The sequence below is a fragment of the Amblyomma mixtum genome, chromosome 8 (genome assembly GCF_055824585.1).
Source record: "Amblyomma mixtum isolate Tamu chromosome 8, ASM5582458v1, whole genome shotgun sequence".
In the NCBI taxonomy this organism is placed as follows: domain Eukaryota; kingdom Metazoa; phylum Arthropoda; class Arachnida; order Ixodida; family Ixodidae; genus Amblyomma; species Amblyomma mixtum.
The window spans coordinates 8,156,934-8,175,681 of NC_143019.1; the positions used below are offsets into that span (position 1 = coordinate 8,156,934).

General features: G+C 43.8%; 1 protein-coding gene and 1 non-coding gene across 2 annotated transcripts in view; one reads left to right on the top strand and one right to left on the bottom strand.

Annotated features, from left to right (window-relative positions):
• The window catches only part of LOC149331259 (uncharacterized), a 45,861-nt gene that overhangs the window by 16,124 nt on the left and 10,989 nt on the right, over window positions 1-18,748 (top strand). The window contains exons 7-10 of the mRNA XM_089555919.1: window positions 1,771-1,978; window positions 7,261-7,408; window positions 9,394-9,515; window positions 17,019-17,136. Of these exons, the coding sequence (XP_089412045.1) occupies window positions 1,771-1,978; window positions 7,261-7,408; window positions 9,394-9,515; window positions 17,019-17,136 (596 nt within the window). The remainder of the gene's footprint in view (window positions 1-1,770; window positions 1,979-7,260; window positions 7,409-9,393; window positions 9,516-17,018; window positions 17,137-18,748) is intronic.
• On the bottom strand, window positions 12,865-12,967 carry LOC149331260 (U6 spliceosomal RNA). The gene has a single exon (XR_016285370.1). It is a non-coding gene; the product is annotated as a U6 spliceosomal RNA (small nuclear RNA).

An 18,748-nucleotide genomic window follows, 5' to 3' on the forward strand; every position in this document is an offset into this window, starting at 1 on the left:
CTTTCGCAGTGCGCATCAATGCCTACTCACCTACCACTAAATAACTTCATACTACCCCAATTCCCGCCTCAGCTGCCCTTCCCCTCATAAATATCTGTCCCAGGCCAAGCCAGTTGTTTGGCGTCCATTACAAATCAGCTCTATGCAGTCCAATAACCTTGATTTCCTAATTCATCCAGGAGACGCTTCATCCCACCGTCGTCTCTGCTCGAGCCGGCAAGGAGACTTTATTCACATATATTGTAATTGCCTCAACAACCCTATCTCTTCCCACTTTGAGGGTGCTGAACGACAGGAACGATGGGAGGCTGCTCTGTGCAGCTCATGGCCGGAAGATCAAATCCGGATCGTGTTCTGGGCCGCGGGGGCCGCCGAAGCCCGAGGATTTTTGACCACCTAGAGCGGCCTGAGGGCCCACTGTCTTCCGCTTCCCTACCCCCCCCCCCCCCCCCCCCGCCCCACCCTTCCCTAACCCGACCCTCTTTTTGGAGTCAATAAAGTTGTTTCCTCCCACTCCTGAGGGGCAGGAAGTTCGTCCCGTGTCCTCAGGATTAGCAGCCAGTACCTCCAGCTACTGAGCACACATGGCGGGGGGTTCACGTCACTAGTTCCTACACACAGCCCCGCGCTCGTGGGGAGCTACTGGTGGTAGCAGAAATGTGAAGCGTGGTATAGCGTTGCTTTAGCTACGGTACCGGGGAGTCCTAGCGTTGAGAAAGTAAAACTGAAAGCACGACCCGTTTGAACTTGGTCTGTTATTTATGCCTTATCAGTAGGGCTTCAACCACTTGAAAGCCCACTTGGTAATGAATAAACTCTGCAGAGAAAACTGTGCACTTTTAAACGGGAATGAACAAGAACATTCCATTCCTTATTGAACATCCGTATAATACGGCCTCTACGGGCTGCCACTGTTTGGCCTACTTGGCTTTTTCTTCTGGTTGGTAGCCGGAATTAGCTCGTTTTATAACACTGTGGATAGAAAAAATTGCTAAACTGGTTTTCTGGGAAAGGAAATGGCGCCGTATCTGTCTCAAATATCTCGGTGGACACCTGAACCACACCGTAACGGAAGAGATAAAAAAGGGACTGAGAGAAGAAAGGAAGAGGTGCCGTAGTGCAGGGCTTCGGAGTAATTTCGACCACCTGGGGATCTTTAACGTGCACTGATATCGCACAGCACACAGACACCTTTTGTGTTTCGCCTCCATCGAAACGCGGCCGCCGTGGTCGGATTCGAACAAGGGTAAATAGAAACCGTGCGTCATAAAATTGCCACGTAGTGGTGACAGCAGTCCGGCGAACAGGAAAACAGCGAGAATGTCTTCGAAACGAAACTCTTTATTTGGGGTTACTTGTGCCCGCAAAGAACTGAATCACTCGGCGGCGGCGTACCAACAAGCATGCTCGGCGGTCGTCGAACAAAATGCCCGCCGCTCTCGGCCGTGCTCTTTTTAAAGCTGATAGCGAACTTTCGAGATAAAGCTTGGAAAGTTACTAGAACACTTTGGAACAACGTAGAGTCGGCTCCGCCGGGATGCGATCGATCGAGATAAATCTAGGCGCGTCTTGCATCACAAACAAAGCGATAAAGCGGTGCGCCGGCAGCTTTGAAGTATGAACAAACACTACAACATTCGCGGCACCTGCTTCATAAAATTTAATACAGACTGGGGCCCTTTTGAGTACCACGTCTTGAAGAAATACCTGACTTTGAGCATATTTGCGCTAGTTGCGAAAACTCTCTTCCTCCTGCCTCTTGCTTTGCAGTGAAAGAACTCGTCTGCACGGTGGGGAAGACGGCATCTGTCCCGAACATGTACCCAGGTGATGACATCTGCAATTACATTTATTACACGGACGTATTCATCACCGGAAACGTGGTGGCGCCCACGGACGTTTTCACAAGTTTTGGCGTATTCAAGAAAGTCCTCGGTCGGTACAGAAAGACCAAAGGGGGACTTTCGTTCGACATTAGGTGAGTGACGAGGGATAGGGAGTTTCGGCTGGAAGTTGCTATTATTAAACGCAGAAGCGAAGATAATTGCTGCTTCAGGCGGTTTGCGCCGCCCACCACAGGCAGCTTCTCTTCAAGCTGTATTCGCGGTGGAATCGAAGGCTTCTTTATCACATTTAGTATCGCGGAGTCATTCCCATAAAGTGGCAGCTATATACCGCGACCAATTAGTTGCCATCCAAAGAATATTTTTCTAGCCCTGGCAAGTTCCGTCTTAAGGAACCCCAGGAATAAATTATTTAGGTTGTTCTATATCAATAAATTGGTTTTCTTGACACAGCCTGCAGTCGTTGAAGACGGATATTTCAAACGCTACAAACGGGAGATGGAAGTGCATGTCTCCCCACCAGTGATAGGTTATATTAGCAGACGACAGTGATGTCAAGGCAGTTATAGGCCACAATGTGTAATATTTCTATCCTAATATAGGAGAGATTTCTTTCCCTATAATTTAAAATCGCTGCCATTCTGAATGGCTGCCAAAAAGCCTCGTAATACATCCGCTATACTTTCATAATATTTAAGTCCTTTGCCTGCATTTTTGAAAACCAAATGAGGCGCCATTTTTATGCTGAAAATGCCAAGGAAGGCTTTTGACTAGCAAATGCTCTTCAAACACATTGAATGTAAATTAAAAGGCACAAGGTGGCATAGAAAGTAAAAAAAAATTATGTTAACTTTCTCTTAAAACAATTTCTAAAACACGCACCGGCGTGAAAGTTGCGCAGTAATCCACATTTTTTTACGCCTCTTTGGTCCAGCCATAATAACAACTTCCGAACTCTCTTTTAACTTTTAACTCTCCGAGGTAAAAAGCAAAACAGGAAATCTTTCTTCGCTTGGCTAACTCGTTCAATTAGTTGAGCTAAAAAAAAAGACATTTGCTATGTATGCGTATACTATAAAGGGTGACAAATTTAACTCCAGGCTCTTGCCTTCATTGAAGCGCATAATTTCGGGACTGCAGTAGTGTCATTTCCATAATGTTCTTTAAGCTTTAGCTGGAGACTTACAAAACATAGGTAAGCTTGCTCAGGTCGCGCATATCTCTAAACTGGCTTCCGATAGCCGTTTGTGGAACGGACTGTGTGTCAAACACCTTGGCAATCGGGAGAAGAAGTTTCATATACAAGAAGCAGATGTTCAATGAACCTTTCACGCGCTAAATTTCACGGAAATTATTGTCAAACGGAGCTCTTCACTACGGTGTCGCTCACAGGCTTAGTCGCTTTGGGAAATTAAACACCGTAAACCAAACCAAACCTCTTTTCCATCAACCTCCTTAGCTAGCAGTTCTCTAGAAGTGCTGCCGCTGGGAAGCCAGAGCTTTCAACGAATTAATTAACTATGTCGCCAGAAAGAGCAACATGAACATACAGAAAATACTACCTTCGTAGATGGAGCGCTCAGAGTCACTGATGGAATCATGACTATAGTAATGATGATTTATCCGTATGCATTCGGATATTAATGGATGCTGCACCAAGATATAGCTCTGTGAGACAGACCAGAGTTGAAACTTGGAGAGATGTCGAGCAAATGACATAACTGGTCAGATATAGAAATTTTCAGGAGAAAGGACAGTAAAAAAGTAAAATTATGGCTGGTACTAGCCAGCTGGCAACTGTGTAAAAAAAACCGAGGGTTGAGCGTATGAATTTATGTGTCCTAAAATTAGAGTAAAAGAATGCACCCACTTCAGCATTTCAATATTCCAGGGTGTCGTTTTTTTTTTTGCTTTCGCAGACTAGTAATTCAGTAATGAAGCCTAACTTGTTCATCTCTCTATATGAAAGGAGATGCAATGATACAGAAATACTATAGCAGGCATATGCAAAGTAGGATGCTTTCATTGCATTTTATTGCAAAAAGGCAACGAAAATGTGCTTTCTGAAAACAAAAATGCAAATCTGTGAATATTTCTCATCAGACCGGAGCCCTAGATGTATTAAAAAGCTGCACGAGGGGTAGTAAAATTACAAAAAAAAAACTAATGCAATTACTGTTTTCCGCTTCAAACCAATTTGAGCCTTAACTATACCTCAAATTTTAATGGATGTATGGGGTCTGCGGGGTGCCCTATGTTGGCAGCCCTACTATAAACGAAATCCACTCAATAATCGCACACTGCATTAAAATGGCCTTAATTATTAAATAATGCAGGACTCGTGACTTCGATAATTTGAGGACAAATGCGACCGTCTTGATGTCCACGCCCTCGTAAACTTCGAGTCTTAAATTAATGTCAGAGAACAAAACAAGGATATATTTCACGAGATGAAAATTACTAAACCTGGTTTGTACTTTACCATGTCCTGTTAAATACGCCTATGCTGCCTAAATTTTCCTGCAGCCCATCAATACGGTGTTATGCATTTACCATTAGCATCTTCGGGATGTTCAACCCAAAATACCATACGTATTGTCATTAGTGATGTTGTTCATTTATTGAGAAAACCTGTCTTCTCTAGAAACGGCAATGTGATGTGCTAACAGCGAATCTTTCTTCTTGAACTATTCCTTTAAACCAACTTATTTCCGTGCATCAATACGAATAACGTGAGCCGTACATCGGCACTATGTCAATATCTTCCTTCCAGCGTCTTCGTCTTGTATGAGCTCCAAAAAAATTCAGGGGGCACTTTGACTGTCTAAAGTGGGTAGAGGCAGAAGCGTTTTCCGCGCCACCTTCGCTGTTTCTGTGGCACTGGTGGCGTCACATGTAATTGAGTACTAATTACTAAGTGATGACAAATCACTAATCAATGGTTATTACTGATTAATGCCTGAATACTAATTAACTGCTAATTAATGACGCTTAAGCTTCGCCTTTAGGAGTGGAACGCGACAGCGCGTTGTAGCGCTGCCAGGGAGACCACGGAACGCCACCACCCGTTCGGCGCGATGCCTTGCCCTTTGAACGCAACGCTTTTTGAGGAAAGGAAATGGCGCAGTAATTCTCTGTCATCTCGGTGTACACCTGAACCGCACCGTAGAGGAAGAGAGGAAGTGGGAGTGAAAGAAGATAAAGAGGAGCCGTAATGAAGAAAATGAAAATTGTATTTGAGGAAAGGAAATTACGCAGTAACTGTGTCACAAAATTCAGGGGGGCACTTTTTTGACCTAAAGTGTGGTCACTGATGTGTGATTAAGATGTTAAGCTTCGTCCCCTAAGAGTGGAACGCGACAGCGTCTTGAAACGCTGCCAAGGAGTCCATAGAACGCCATCGCCCATTCGGTTCTGCGCCTCACTCGTCGGTAAATTGGTTTTTGAGGAAAGGAAATGTATCTGTCTCTCATTAGTCGGTGCACACCTAAACCTCGCCGGAAGGGAATGGAGGAGGATGAGAGTGAGTGAAGACACCGTATTCACTAGACGCGCCTTTGTTCATTCCAAACCATCGAGCTGGCATGGCGAAGTGGGTAGAATGCTCGTCTCTCACGCCGAAGACCGGGGTTCGATTCCTGAGCTCGACCAATTTCTTAATCGGTTTTATTTATTTATATGGCCTGACTAGTAAAACTAATTAGGCTAATTGGGTAATTAAGCAATTAACTAAGCTCAGTCCCACTTACTTGGAGCATCACTATACGATCCCTTCAATTGGTTGCATGGTTACTAGCCAAAGTACAATTGGCCCCGTTTGAAATTCGCGCACTGTGACGTCACGAACGTTTCCACCAATTGAAAAGCGTGACATTTTCTGTCGACAACTGCTGCTTACAACGATGAGACATTAAAGGCTTCCGCCCTAAAATAAAACAGACCCGGCTGATTAACAATAATACTTCGTCGTTCGCCTAAAGAATGCCCTGATAACCCGTTTATTACGGTAACACAAGCGATATGTGAATCGATAAAGTGTCGCACAAAATGTGGTGCTTATTTTAACAAAGCCCTCGGTGACTTAGTCCAAAGCTTCGCGATATATGTTCACGGACACAATATGCGGGTACACGCCACGCGCAGGAGTCAATTATTAATCGATATCAATGTTCTTTAAGTCAGTTTTAGATCAGCTTTAGGCTCTACCTAAACTGCATGTATAGGGGAATGAAGAGAAAAAGCTTACAAAACTGAACATGACTCGAGTTTGAATTCTACTCTCCTCAGTGCCAACTCACGCACAGCTGAAATGTAAAACATACAAAGAGAAAAACCATATAAGATTGAAAACTGTAGACGGTTGGGTCTGACCTCTTGGTTCCTTAACTTATGCTGAGCATTCTGCCGCGGCGTCAATCAGCGCCTGACAGGAAAATCTTTGAGTGCTCAACATTCTGCTGGAATCGCATTTCTCCTGAGTTCCGTACGTGACCTGCTTGTTTAGCTGCCGTGTCAAGTAGGCTGTTTCTCAAAAAGTTATAGTACAATGCTCACTGGTTCTTTCCGATGTCGGGTCCAAGGAATCGAACTGGACACATCAAAGTTCCTGCAGGGAGGCAGTGTGGCGAGGCTGCATACACGTATCAACCGTGTTTAAGAAGCAGCAGCGACAGTTATGGCAAAAACATGTCGCGTTCAGACCGGTATTTCAGTTGTAGTTTCGACCAGCCATTTACTTTGGCTGCTTCTGCCAATCATAGGCGACACACTTCCTGACCTTGACACCTTAGATTGAATAAATATGGCTTGACGTGAAGCTACTTCGGAACGGTATGTTGAATGTTAAGCTAACCGAATCGTAGGCGCCATCCGAGGTACTGTAGACAACCGACGGCGGGTACTGGAGACCCCACTTGGCATGCTGTCGTTCGGTGCTGTAATGATCAGTAGAGGTGCTGTCTGGCGGTATCCGAACAATAACCGGAAGATGCGTGTGTTGAAAGATAAATAAGGATGGCGCAATGTCGAACCACTGAATCTTGAATTGCAGTGCATGCAGTGGTTTTGCTGGCTGTCAAGTTAGAAAAATGTCAATAATTTTCAATTCGGCTTCGTGACAGCAGTTCAGTAACGCTGACAATAACTTCCTTTCAGCGTGAAGACTTAGGAAGATAGGGATTAACAGCATCCATAACAATGTCATTGCGTTTACAGCCAGTGTTTTGCTGGGCGTGAAATGGGAGTGCCAAAGAGACAGCGCACGATGAATTTCAAGCCGGTAAAGAATCTGAATACTGTGCAGTAGACATTAGTTAGCGGGCGTTAGCGAACCAGATGTACGTGTACGATATTAGCTGCATCGTAGCGCACACGAGCGAGTTCCGACAAGCAATTGTCTTTATTTCTTCCTACTCAGGTACATTACGGCAAACACCATCCGAAATAACGCATCAGCTGTGACAGCACTAGTGTCGAAAAACATATTACATTACGGGTTCCTCACCATGATTGCGCCAATAGTGAAACTCGAAGCGTGGATTAACAAGGCCAAGGACATTTTAATGGTAAGCCGTCTACAACCACTGAACACATTGTTATGACCACCGCTGTTGCTGAAATGCTGCGACCACTCTGAAGCGTCAATGCAAGCTCAATTTTTTCCTGGCTCCGTGGACACGATTTTCTACAGCGATAAAGCGGCATCCCTAACAGTATTTAGTTTGTATACCAAACCGACCAAACCTGACGCCATTTACAGCCAGGAGCTCCAGTACAGGCACTGGCTAACGAGCGCGAAGCGTAAAAGTGAGGAGGTCATCCGTAGTTATTATTATTTTGGAAAAAATCATATAAAACAAGTCACGTACAAAGGAACAAGCCTAGTTTGCACACATTATTTGCAATTAATGTTGCTGCGCACGCTAATATTCACATCAATTTTCCATAAACCTGATGTCAAATTTTGAGTTCACTAGGTTTGTGTTACCTTTCGATGTTAGCCCGAACAAATGAAAGAAAAAAAAACCTGAGGCAGGGCCATGTGCAGCGTGCCCTGCCTGCGTGGCCGCTTGTGGTAAGAGCGAAGTACAGCCGTGACCGCTCGATCCAAGGGTGCGTGTTCTGCTTCGAATGCTTCTTGAGTCAGACCAACTATTACGCCTTTAGATCGCTGTTACGGTCTATATGGCTTTGTGGCGTCAGCCAGGCCCCGCTGTATTTATCGCAGCAGTGCGAGGGCTTACAAAACCGGACAGGAAGTTGCAAACTCAAGATTCAGTTAGAAAACTCCTCCTTGCCTTCACGCCTCGCGTTCCTCGGCTATGCAAATGTGCTGCAGGAGTTCAGCTCAAGCTGCCGGCTACGCTGAAAAGATTTTGTTGATGGTAACAAAATCAGGCGTATTTCAAGCAACTGTAATTATAGGCTCCGAGAGAAGCTACTGCCTCTCTAAGGCGTTGAAAACTTCACGCATCGTGTCGTATTAACTGTTCATAACAGTCTATTGAGTCCTTCTTAACGTATGCCGAATCCTCAGCATTTAAATTTACATACAGTCAGGAACATTACAGTATTCTTGCTTCTATTACTTATTGCAAAGAAAAGATTTTCGTGATGTTTAACACCCGCGTTGCGTCTCAGCGGAGCGTAGAAAGACTGGCGTCAAAAGTTGTGCGCGGGTTTGAAAGACCGCAAATGTTTATGGAAAAAAGATTACACCTTTGTGGTTTTTCCTATGCACTGATGGGCACAAGCTTTAAGGAGTCCAGACACCCAATTTTGGTGGCATGTTTTCTTCTCTACAATTATGCGCAAGGCACTACTGCGCTTGAATCACCATCTGGTATTCGCCTACAACTGCTAAATATTTATTATCGAATTTTTCTGTCAACTGTTTCGGTTTCGGTTTCAACAACCGAACGATGGCTGTGACGTCAAAGTTTGGTTATACGTCATGTGAGGCATCGAAAACTGCGATATAATCGCTGCTTCATCATTTTAATTAATGACAGTGCTCAACCCAGCCTTCCGCAAGGGTCGCAATGACAACGATTGTAGAATCAAAGAATATATTGCAGTTTCTTGATGCCTCACGTGACCAGTAACCATGCATTGACGCCGCATTCATTATTCGGCGGCAGAAACGGAAACCGAAAAAGCACTCGAAAGAAATTTGAAAAATAAACAATTTATTGGTCATAGAAGGGTACCACGTGGTAATTCATGTATAATAATGCCTTACGCATCATTGCTAAGAAAACACGCGCTCAGTGTCTATACTCCTTTAAGAGGCCTTCAGCGAGTGCTCAAAAAATTAACTATTGCAGAAGCAAATTAAGTTGCGATGAAAAGGAGTTTGGTTGCGGATACTACTTAAAGAAGCACTGCTACCCTGCCTTGCAGTTTGTGCTCTCTGCAGTGTCTCCCATCCACGAACACTGTAAACTGTACCAAAATAATTTTTTGCTCCGATTAACGGCAGAGTCTCAGCATTCACTTCTTCCGCCCTTATGCTGACTTATGGATTACAACTACGCATTAACCATTGCAGGAGTTGAAAAATTTACAAGGCAACGACCCAACAAGAAGAACCATCATCGCCATCGGTACCTTTAACTACACTCAAGCAATGACCAAGTACACCGAACTATTCAGAAAAACCCTTGCTAAAGAGTGAGTTTTGACGTCATTACCTGCTGCAGCGCGGATAGCGTGCCTTCAGTAGCTTCTAACCTAGGCGCCCACATCTTCAAGAGAAATACACTTAGAGAAAGAATTCATTTCAGGTGCCTGCTCGCCTGTTACGATAACCATTTTTCACGTAAAGATATGCGGCCGCGATGGCATAGGCGTAAAACTATTATCGTTTCAACAAATTCTCTCGATCAAAAAACTTTTCTTGCATATGTGGTTTTATTCTTTCTGTTACCGACATTTGTGTGATATGTAAGTGTATGCCTACAAGCTAAATAATAAAAAAATATTTAGGTAATAAATATGCCTAATGCGAAAAAGAAACATAAGTGCAAGCAACACCACTCACCCCATCTCCACAAGGTATCAGCTCGTCTCATTGTACGAATGTCAACAGGACTCACGTGCCATTTCGATGCGGTTGCGGCCCACTGGTGGCTAGGAATATGACAACGAAAAACGACAAGAAATTCCTGATTCTTATTTCATAATTAGGAAAAGGTAAGACTAAGGCCCTCTAAATAAGAAAGGTACGAGAAATTACCATAAAACGAGGGTCAGTAAAAAAAAATTACATAGAATGTTTACTACATTCGAGTCAGAGCGAAAGCACGGATTTGTGCTACGTAGAAGACGACGGTGAGCAGGCAGTGCCGCGGGACGGAACAGATGGAAGTTGATGAAGACGACGCTCTGCAATCCACAACGCGAGAGTGTGGTGCAATTTAACGCGGGTCATGTTGGCTGTGGCGAGAACCTAGTGGTCTCGCTGAGCGGCCCTTAAAGGAGATCCGTTCTCGCAGCGGCCAGTTCGATTCCCAATCGTGGGTATTGATTCAATTTCTTTTTCACTTTTTCATGGTTTGACCTGTCACTCGGCTGAAGGTCAAAACTAGGCACCGGAAGATCGAAGTACGAAGTGCCGTAGTAAAGCTTACGCTTCAAAATAAAAAAAAATTGTAAAGCACTTCGCAATTCTTCAACTGTAATGCGCAAAACATTGTCCCGAGGATAAGCTAAGATACGTAATGCACGTTCAGCCGGCCAGATCATTAGCTGGCGTGCTTGAGAGCCGCGATTTCCGTGCTCCTGCAGCTTATGACCGAGCAAACTTGCGAAGATGTCAAATCTAAGCATAGCCTCACTGAGCCCGTGCTTAATATTGAGCGTTCCGCAAGTTCGCCTCGTCGTAAAGCGCAGGAGCGCAGTAAAAGCGGCTCTTGAGCAGGCTAGCTAAAGATTTGGCCGCTGTAAAAACACGTGAGGTGAGCTATTGAAATTTGTGGAGCAATGCTGTTTATGAAAAAGTAGACGCACTCTACCTCTGAAATTCTATAATCGGTGACGAGCGGTTCGTTCATACTAGTGTTAAGGAAAACGTTAGAGGCTATGCCTGCATATGCAGACTGTCTTTTAAGATATGCCTATCGGCAGAAACGCTTATAGCACATCTACAGCGGTTTATAAACGGGGTGTACAAGAAGATATTGCTTAATTAACACGGTTGTCGGTGCCGCTGATAAAGGCACTTCTAATTCCGAAGCAGACGTCAACTGTGGATTTGTAGCAGTGACACCCAAGCAAGAAATGTGCGCTCAGAATCTTTAAGCGTACTTACAAGATAACAAACGAGAACAAAAAACGAGAACTTTCTTAACATTCCTAAAAAACATAATACAATAGGATTTAGGTTGCGTGCTGTGACGTCTATAATGAGTAATGTTTTTCTTGCAACTTTCCCGCCAAAACACCGGTTGGAACTGGTTCAGTTGAGTCCTTATGTGGTGTGCATGAGTCATGACATTCTTGAATCTTCGACTACGTTACCCTTGGTTACCACACCTGAGTATACTAATTCAATCCCTTTTTTTGTCGCACCAACTACGGCAATCAGATGCTACGTTACAATATGCCACACTTATTAAACAAATTACAGTCCATGAATATCGATATTTCGAAAAGCAGCTTGCGCGAAATTAAAGCTGCCTTTAAATAAGCTACAAAACGTTGTTAAGTATATTCTTTTTTTTATGATGTATAAAATGTGTTGTATGTATAACTGTGTCTGTGTAAAAAGTTTTTGTCTCTAGCGTTTGACCATCTTCCGATGTTTGTTGCTGTATGCCATGTAAAGGGGGGTCCGGGGGTCCCTCAAGTGATCTACGATCACTTTTTACCCGGACCTACCCACATCTATGATGTAAAATAAACAAACTTCAAACTTCAAACTTCAAATCCACCAATCCACCTTAAAGCATCCATTACTTCTCACTAATCTACCTTAGGTCATTTTCAGGGTGGGCTTAGAAAATTTGAGGGGCCCTCTGAAATTTAGTGCGGTGGGCGATGTTCTTGATTTTGGAGGTGACAGAGACTCGCTGACAATCATAGGTTCGCTATTATTTAAATCGCGACAAGCAAAAAGAAGCAGTAACTTATCTGCCGCATTGACATTCCTGTTACTCTTATCGGCAGCGTTCGCGTTAACAAGACCGGTCTTAAACGAATTTAGTAGTGCTAGCCTATTACGCAGCCGAACATCTTGCACTGCCTCTAACGTGTACAACGCGGGCCCGTATTAACGCGACAGCTTTAAGGAGCGCATGTCACAGAATAGCAACCTAGGTTGCCCACCCAGTTGGTCGAGAGAGGTTGCTCAGCAAGAGCAACCTGGATCGCACAAGCCACATCGGTGGCAGTACCTGCCATCCCAGGGCAGTGACACATCGCTTAACCGCTACACCACTGCGTCACGAGTGGTACGAAGACTCCCACGGATCCGTGAATGTATGACCAATTCTGCATATGAGAACAATAAGGCATTAGTGATATTGCGTGATACCCTTAAAGCTTACCGCCTTTAAAATATTTACACTCACGTAGCATTTTGAAACAGGTGTAGTGTCCTGGCTACTAGATATGTTCCTATAAAAAAATGACAAAATATTGTTTTTGTTATTTCATAGCTTAGAGCAGGAAAAATTCCATTCCACTAAAGTGCAACGAATTATCTGAAAACATGTACCAGTGCAAAGATGGAAAGATTGTAAACCACAGCGTAACCCTTAACTGTAGCCCTTAACTGTAGCACGCAATATACTAACTCCAAAGTTAGCTGAGTTTAGTAATGCACTCACAAAGACGTGGGGAGTAGTGTCGAAATTTTTCCTGCAAAGCATTCTACCTCTGACATTCTACAGATGTTTGCATCAGTTAATGCATACTCGTGTAAAGGAAAATGAAAGAGGCTATGCCTACGTATGCAGTTTATCTCTTAAGGCGCGCTAAAAGCATTCATATAGATAAGCACATCTTTCATAATTTTATTCTTATTTTTTAACGCTTCACGATTTTGCATGTCATCCTTTCGCAGCGGCCATGTTAATATTCTCTGTATCGTTGCAATTTTAGTATATCTACTTTGTAATTAGGCATAAACATGGACCCCTTCTCGACCGCGTTCTTAAAGACGAAAATTGGATAGCATTTAGGTTGCCTTCGCCGGAGTGTACAATGAGTGTGTATTGTTCTGGCAATTTCCCCGTACAACGCCTGTTTTAGCCGGTTCCATTGCTATTTTTGGTGTTCATCAATCATCGCCTAGTCATATGCTCTAGTGCAGTCGTGAGCAGTATGATATGAAACAAACTTTTCGCACAAAATTGCTAATTTATTGCTTTTTTTCTCGTGTGAAGAGGAAATCCAGCTAAAGGAAGAGAAAAACTGTGAAAAAAAAGGTGAAAAACTGTGCGGGTTTGCAAAGAAAATGAATGCCCAAACTGTACTTTATCTCATATTGCTTACAACTCAACGTTCCTTTGTATTGTAGAACGAAAGTGTGCTGATCCGACCCACTATTCTACCTTAATCTACCCATTAACCCTCCATTTTTCACCTCAATCCCTTCTATGGGGAGTCTGCTACCAAAAGTTTTGGGGTCGGTAGAATATAGGGGGTGGCCGACCTGCCAAAGCTTAGCGCTCCTCAGATTTGTCATTTTGACGGTTCCCTATGTTGGTTCACTGTTAGTCACGTGGTATTGATGACGTCACGACCCTCTTAACAGCATTCATAGATCGCGAGTAGTCCCCATACCGCTAGAGCATGGCGGTGCGGTGGTTAAGCAATGCGCCATTGCTGCGACAGGCGACTGCTATACAGATGGCACTTGAGAGACCCAGCTTACTCCCCCCGACTTCCCGTAAGGTTCATGCAGAGCCCCACGGTGGCAGCTCACAATTTCAGTGAACTTGCCAAGGGAGAGTAGTTTCCTCACACTCCTGTACGCTAGCTGCCACCTGCCACGGTGAGCAGGTTACGATGACGTCACAAGGAAGTGTGGCCTCCGTCGACCAATCGCGGAATTTCGTGAAAGAAAAGCCGGATATATTTTGAATAGGAAAACCTAAATGCAGTTTGATTTCAAAATGTGCAAGAATGAACTGCCATCCTAACCGTCCCTGGTAAATCGAATGGGCCTCGCCTCATTCGCTTTTTGCAGGATGTTCTTCGTGACAGATATCTGGTCAATCAATGTGACAAAGTTGAACGTTCTTGGGAGCTAGTTGGTTCACTACAGAAAATATTGGTACTGCGCAAATGGGACAGGATAGAAGAGCGAGGAAAACAGATGAAAACACAGGCGCAGACTTCCAACTGTTTATTTGAGACCGAAAAGCGAACGCTATAAATGCGGTAAACATATGCGCATAACCATCACTGTCATTCACACAAGGCCTGATTAAAATCTGGACCACATTGATCACACAAGGTCTGATTAAAATCTAGACCACATTGATCAGAACTTGCGTTGCAGAAAGGCCGATACACCAGAGAGCATTCAGTCAGCATGTCCCCAGAAAGTCCTTGTCAAGAAAACGATCAGGAACTAGTAAGGAACCTAACAATCAGCCAGAGTAAAGAGCATGATAAATACTCGAAGTGACAATGCAGTTGTCCCTACAGACAACAAGAGTAAGAAAAGTATGAGAACGCGATAAAAGCAGTGTGTGACATATGGAAAAACCGGCAAGAGAGCATGGAAACCACAAACTACCAGAGTAAAGCTGAAAATTAAAACCAGGTAAAAAATTGGGGTATGGAAAAACAACCATCACATGGAAGGCAACGAAAAACAAGTGTAAAGGTGAACATAAAACCAGGTAAAACTACATTTCCGGCCTTGAAGTACATCTTAGAGACAAAACCAAACCAAACCAAAAGTGAAACAATTATAGGTGGTCTTCTAAAAACGTGATTTCTATTATTGAAAGCGAAATAGACGGACTGCTGAAACATTTTTTAAGATGTGAAAAGCTTCGATGACCTCCCTTTCCGTCTTATCTCTTGACTTAAACAAAAAAGTAGTGTTGCGCAAAATTGGGGTGCAAGGCACATAACAATATGGGAGGTCATCTGGCGCATCATTGAAGGGTAAGGGCAAGAAAAAAATGCCTTGCGTCCCAATTTTGCGCACGGAAAGAGAGGTCGTCGAAGGTTTTCACATCGTAAAAATGGTGAAAAATGTGTCAGCACTCCGTCTATTTCGCTTTCAATTAGCGAAATCACGTTTTTAGAAGGCCACGTATAATTGTTTCACTTTTGTCCCTAAGATGTACTTCAAGGCCGGAAATGTAGTTTTATCTGGTTACCTTTACACTTGTTTTTCGTTGCCTTTCATGTCATGGTTGTTTTTCCATACCCCATCCCCCCATTCTTTTACCTCTTTTTAATTTCCCCCTTTACTCTTGTTGTTTGTTGTTTCTATGCTCAAAAGGCGGTTTTTCCATATGTCACACCATGTTTTTATCGCATTTTCATAGTTTTTTTTTTACTTTTGTTCTCTGTAGGGACAACTACATTGTCACTTCGAGTATTTCTCATGCCCTTTACTCTGGCTACTTGCTACGTTCCTTACTAGTTTCTAACCGTTTTCTTGACCAGGAGTTTCTGGGGACATGCTGACTGAATGCTCTCTGGTGTATCGGCCTTTATGCAACACAAATTTTGATCAATGTGGTCTAAATTTTAATCAGGCCTTGCGTGAATGACAGTGATGGTTATGTGCATAGGATCACCCCATATATAGCGTTTGCTTTTCGGTCTCGAATAAACAGTGTGAAGTCTGCGCCTGCGTTGTCATCTGTGTTCCTCGTTCTCCTGTCCTGTGCCATTCGCGCAGTACTAATCTTTTCATCAATCAATGATTTTGCGTCCTGTCCTGCCCTCGTCTCCACAGCGGGTGACCATGGCTTGCCATCAAATGTGAATACAGGTTTAAGCCAGAGGGTAATGGAAGACTGGCGACTAATCATGCATACGTATTCCTTCTTGATAAAAGCTCAATGAAAATCTCATTTCTGTTGTTATAGAAATCGCGATGCAGTTAGAAGTAAAAGAGAAATAATTTCTTTGCGGATAGCACAATGGGTGACACCGACGTAGAAGATGCAAATCTGGTGGTACTGTATAGGCAGGTATATAGCTGAGTAGCGCGGCTGGCTGCTCTATAGAGTAGGTGTATCTGAATCCCTGCTTTGATTTCGATGTCCTCTGAGAGTGTCGTCGCCCTTTTAGCGCGGTAGAACCTAGGTGACATGTAACCACTAATGCCACGGGACCTCATGACATCATCAAAAATTTGCCAACCGTGGCAGCAATAAGTAAAATTAACGTTTGGTCGCGAGAGTTTTCTCGGGAACAGCAACCTGGCGCGCACAGTCTGAAGCACCTGCAATCGTAGGGCAGTGGCGCATCGCTTAACCGCTGCAGCATTGCACCAGAAATAGTATGAAAACTCTCAGGGCTCTAGGCATGTAATGTAAAGAATGAACAAATCCGCATACACGGGCATAACCCCAATCACGTTATATCGTTAAGACGGAGCATAAGTGTCTCCTCCAGTTTTTTAGTTGGCTGCATACACATCATCTTCCAACGTATTAAACTCAGTCGAGTCAAACGCATCCGGCCTCTGTCCCTTCTTGGGTTTGTCTGCTGGCGCCGTTCCCCAGTTTAAAAGGTTCAGAAAAGCCAACTACCAATTTTTTTCTTTCTGTCTAATGCTAATTTGGACTCAACCCCTTGTGATTGTGTGTAGTAAAGTCCATCCAGGTATGCCATTAAATTCTCTAGCACACCAAGCGTTACATTTCGTGGAACTATGGTTCCTCAGAAAACCTAGGGCTTTTAAAACCGAGTGCATTTTATCGTTAGCAGAGAGAGATAGAGATGAATGTTTTTAAAAAAGTCACCTCGAAATCTAACGGGGGTAAGGACGATGGGGAAAGGCTACTTGTGACACTTATTGGCACCCTGGCATGCAAAGCGCTGCCGTGGCAATTAATGAAGTGATATACCCCCAAAATCCTTATTCCCTATATTCATTACACCGGGAGAAATCTTCTAGGATATCGTGATATTTTTGTTCATACTGGTTTAAGAAATTAATCCCGAATGCGATCTCTTTTGCTTCCCCTCCAGCTACAAGGCAGACGTAGCGGTCGTGGTGTCATCTATCAACATTCAAGAAGATGTGACGAGATGCAAGGTTATCCCTCCCGGCCACCGAGCATCTCAAGCCGGCAATTACCCATTCTTTGTGAGTGCATTCATCTCCATCTCAGTGAACTATTCGTTGATAAAGTACAGATCTTGGAGCTTCCTGATACTCATCATCGAAATATTTTATGTGGCACGAAATGGTCAATGTAGTCAGGGCATTTCTGGGCCCAAAGTAGGAAACGCATGCTCTGATGATCTGGTTCCCGGAAGTCGGGCCAGGATCGGCCCAATGTCGCCGAGGCCATACTAAGACAATGGTCGCGCAAAGCTGTAATTCCTTCCGAAATTTTATATGGGACCTTTGCTGCTTCTACACAGGCCAGTCAAATTGTGGCTACCCCACCTGCTGGAGGCATGGTTAAGGATGTTGTAGCAGTGAAATGTTCGCCTAGCCGGCCAGAGGTCTGTGCAATATACCTCTGGATCACAGCAGTTTTAATAGGATTCAAAACATTCCAAAACGCCCAACAAGTCTCATTTCGACCAAGAAAGATTCGCACACACTTTGGTAGCACATGGCCGCCACTGTCTTTACGAAAAATTCAGGGGGCACTTTGGCTCTCTAAAGTGCTGCAAGGCGAAAGCGTTTCCTGGCGCACTGTTTGTTTTTATTTTTTATTTTCATACCTTGTTTTTTATCTTTGTTCCTTTTCTCATTTTTGTTTTTATTTTTATTTTCATATCTTATCTTTATTTTGTTTTTCTTTTTGTTTATTTTCTTATTTTTATGTTTTATTTCTCCTTTCTTTCACTTTATTCCTTCTATTTTATTTATGAAACCCATGCATTCACTAGATGCGCCTTTATTCATGCTCGAACCTTGAGCCTTCGTGGCGGAGTGTTAGCTTCTCCGCTTCAAATGCCAAAGGCTGTGGTTCCATTCCCACCCTCGGCGCAGTTTCTTTTTAAGCAGTGACGCCGAAAGGCGGACAAATCTGCCGACGCGTCTGTCGACACGGCTGCCGACAGCGTCTGCTAACGACAGTATGAGGCATTAAAGGCTTTCGCCTTAATACGCGAGTTAACCTAGCCCCAGATTTAGCAGAAGCAGCAGGGCTGCGGACCTAGCGGGCTGTCAGATCTCGCTTGCCAGTGGATATTAAAGTTGGCAACACACTATAACACTAGAACCTTAAAGAATTAAGCCTGCGTAAGCTTACCACATGAACTGGTGGGTAACTGGCGGTATTCCACAGCGCTTAGTTAGCCCGGTTAGGAGGGCAAATTAATCGAGTACAGAATTAAATTCCGGGCACACACGATGCTGTAACGGTTTATCTCTAAAGCAGGCAACCAGGTATGAAATTCATTTGCAATGAAGAAAATGCTTTCAACGCTTCAACGCCGTCAGAAGAAAGCAGCAGCTCGCTGAGGCTAAACTTAATGATTCGTGCGAGAATTCTGTAACCAACATGTACAGGAACATGCAAGGAATAATAATTGGAGTGGCGGCGCCCACGCTAATTGTTCTCTAAAAAAATTGCCGACAATTACCTTACTTTCTAATGCGAAAATTTGAGCGCAGCTCATCAGCTGTTTCAGCTTTTAGATAAATTGAGGCAAAGATTTCGAGCAAGACATGTATGCACAATTACAGACAACTTCTTATTTTTCACACATATTCCTTCTTTAAGAAACACTTCACTAAC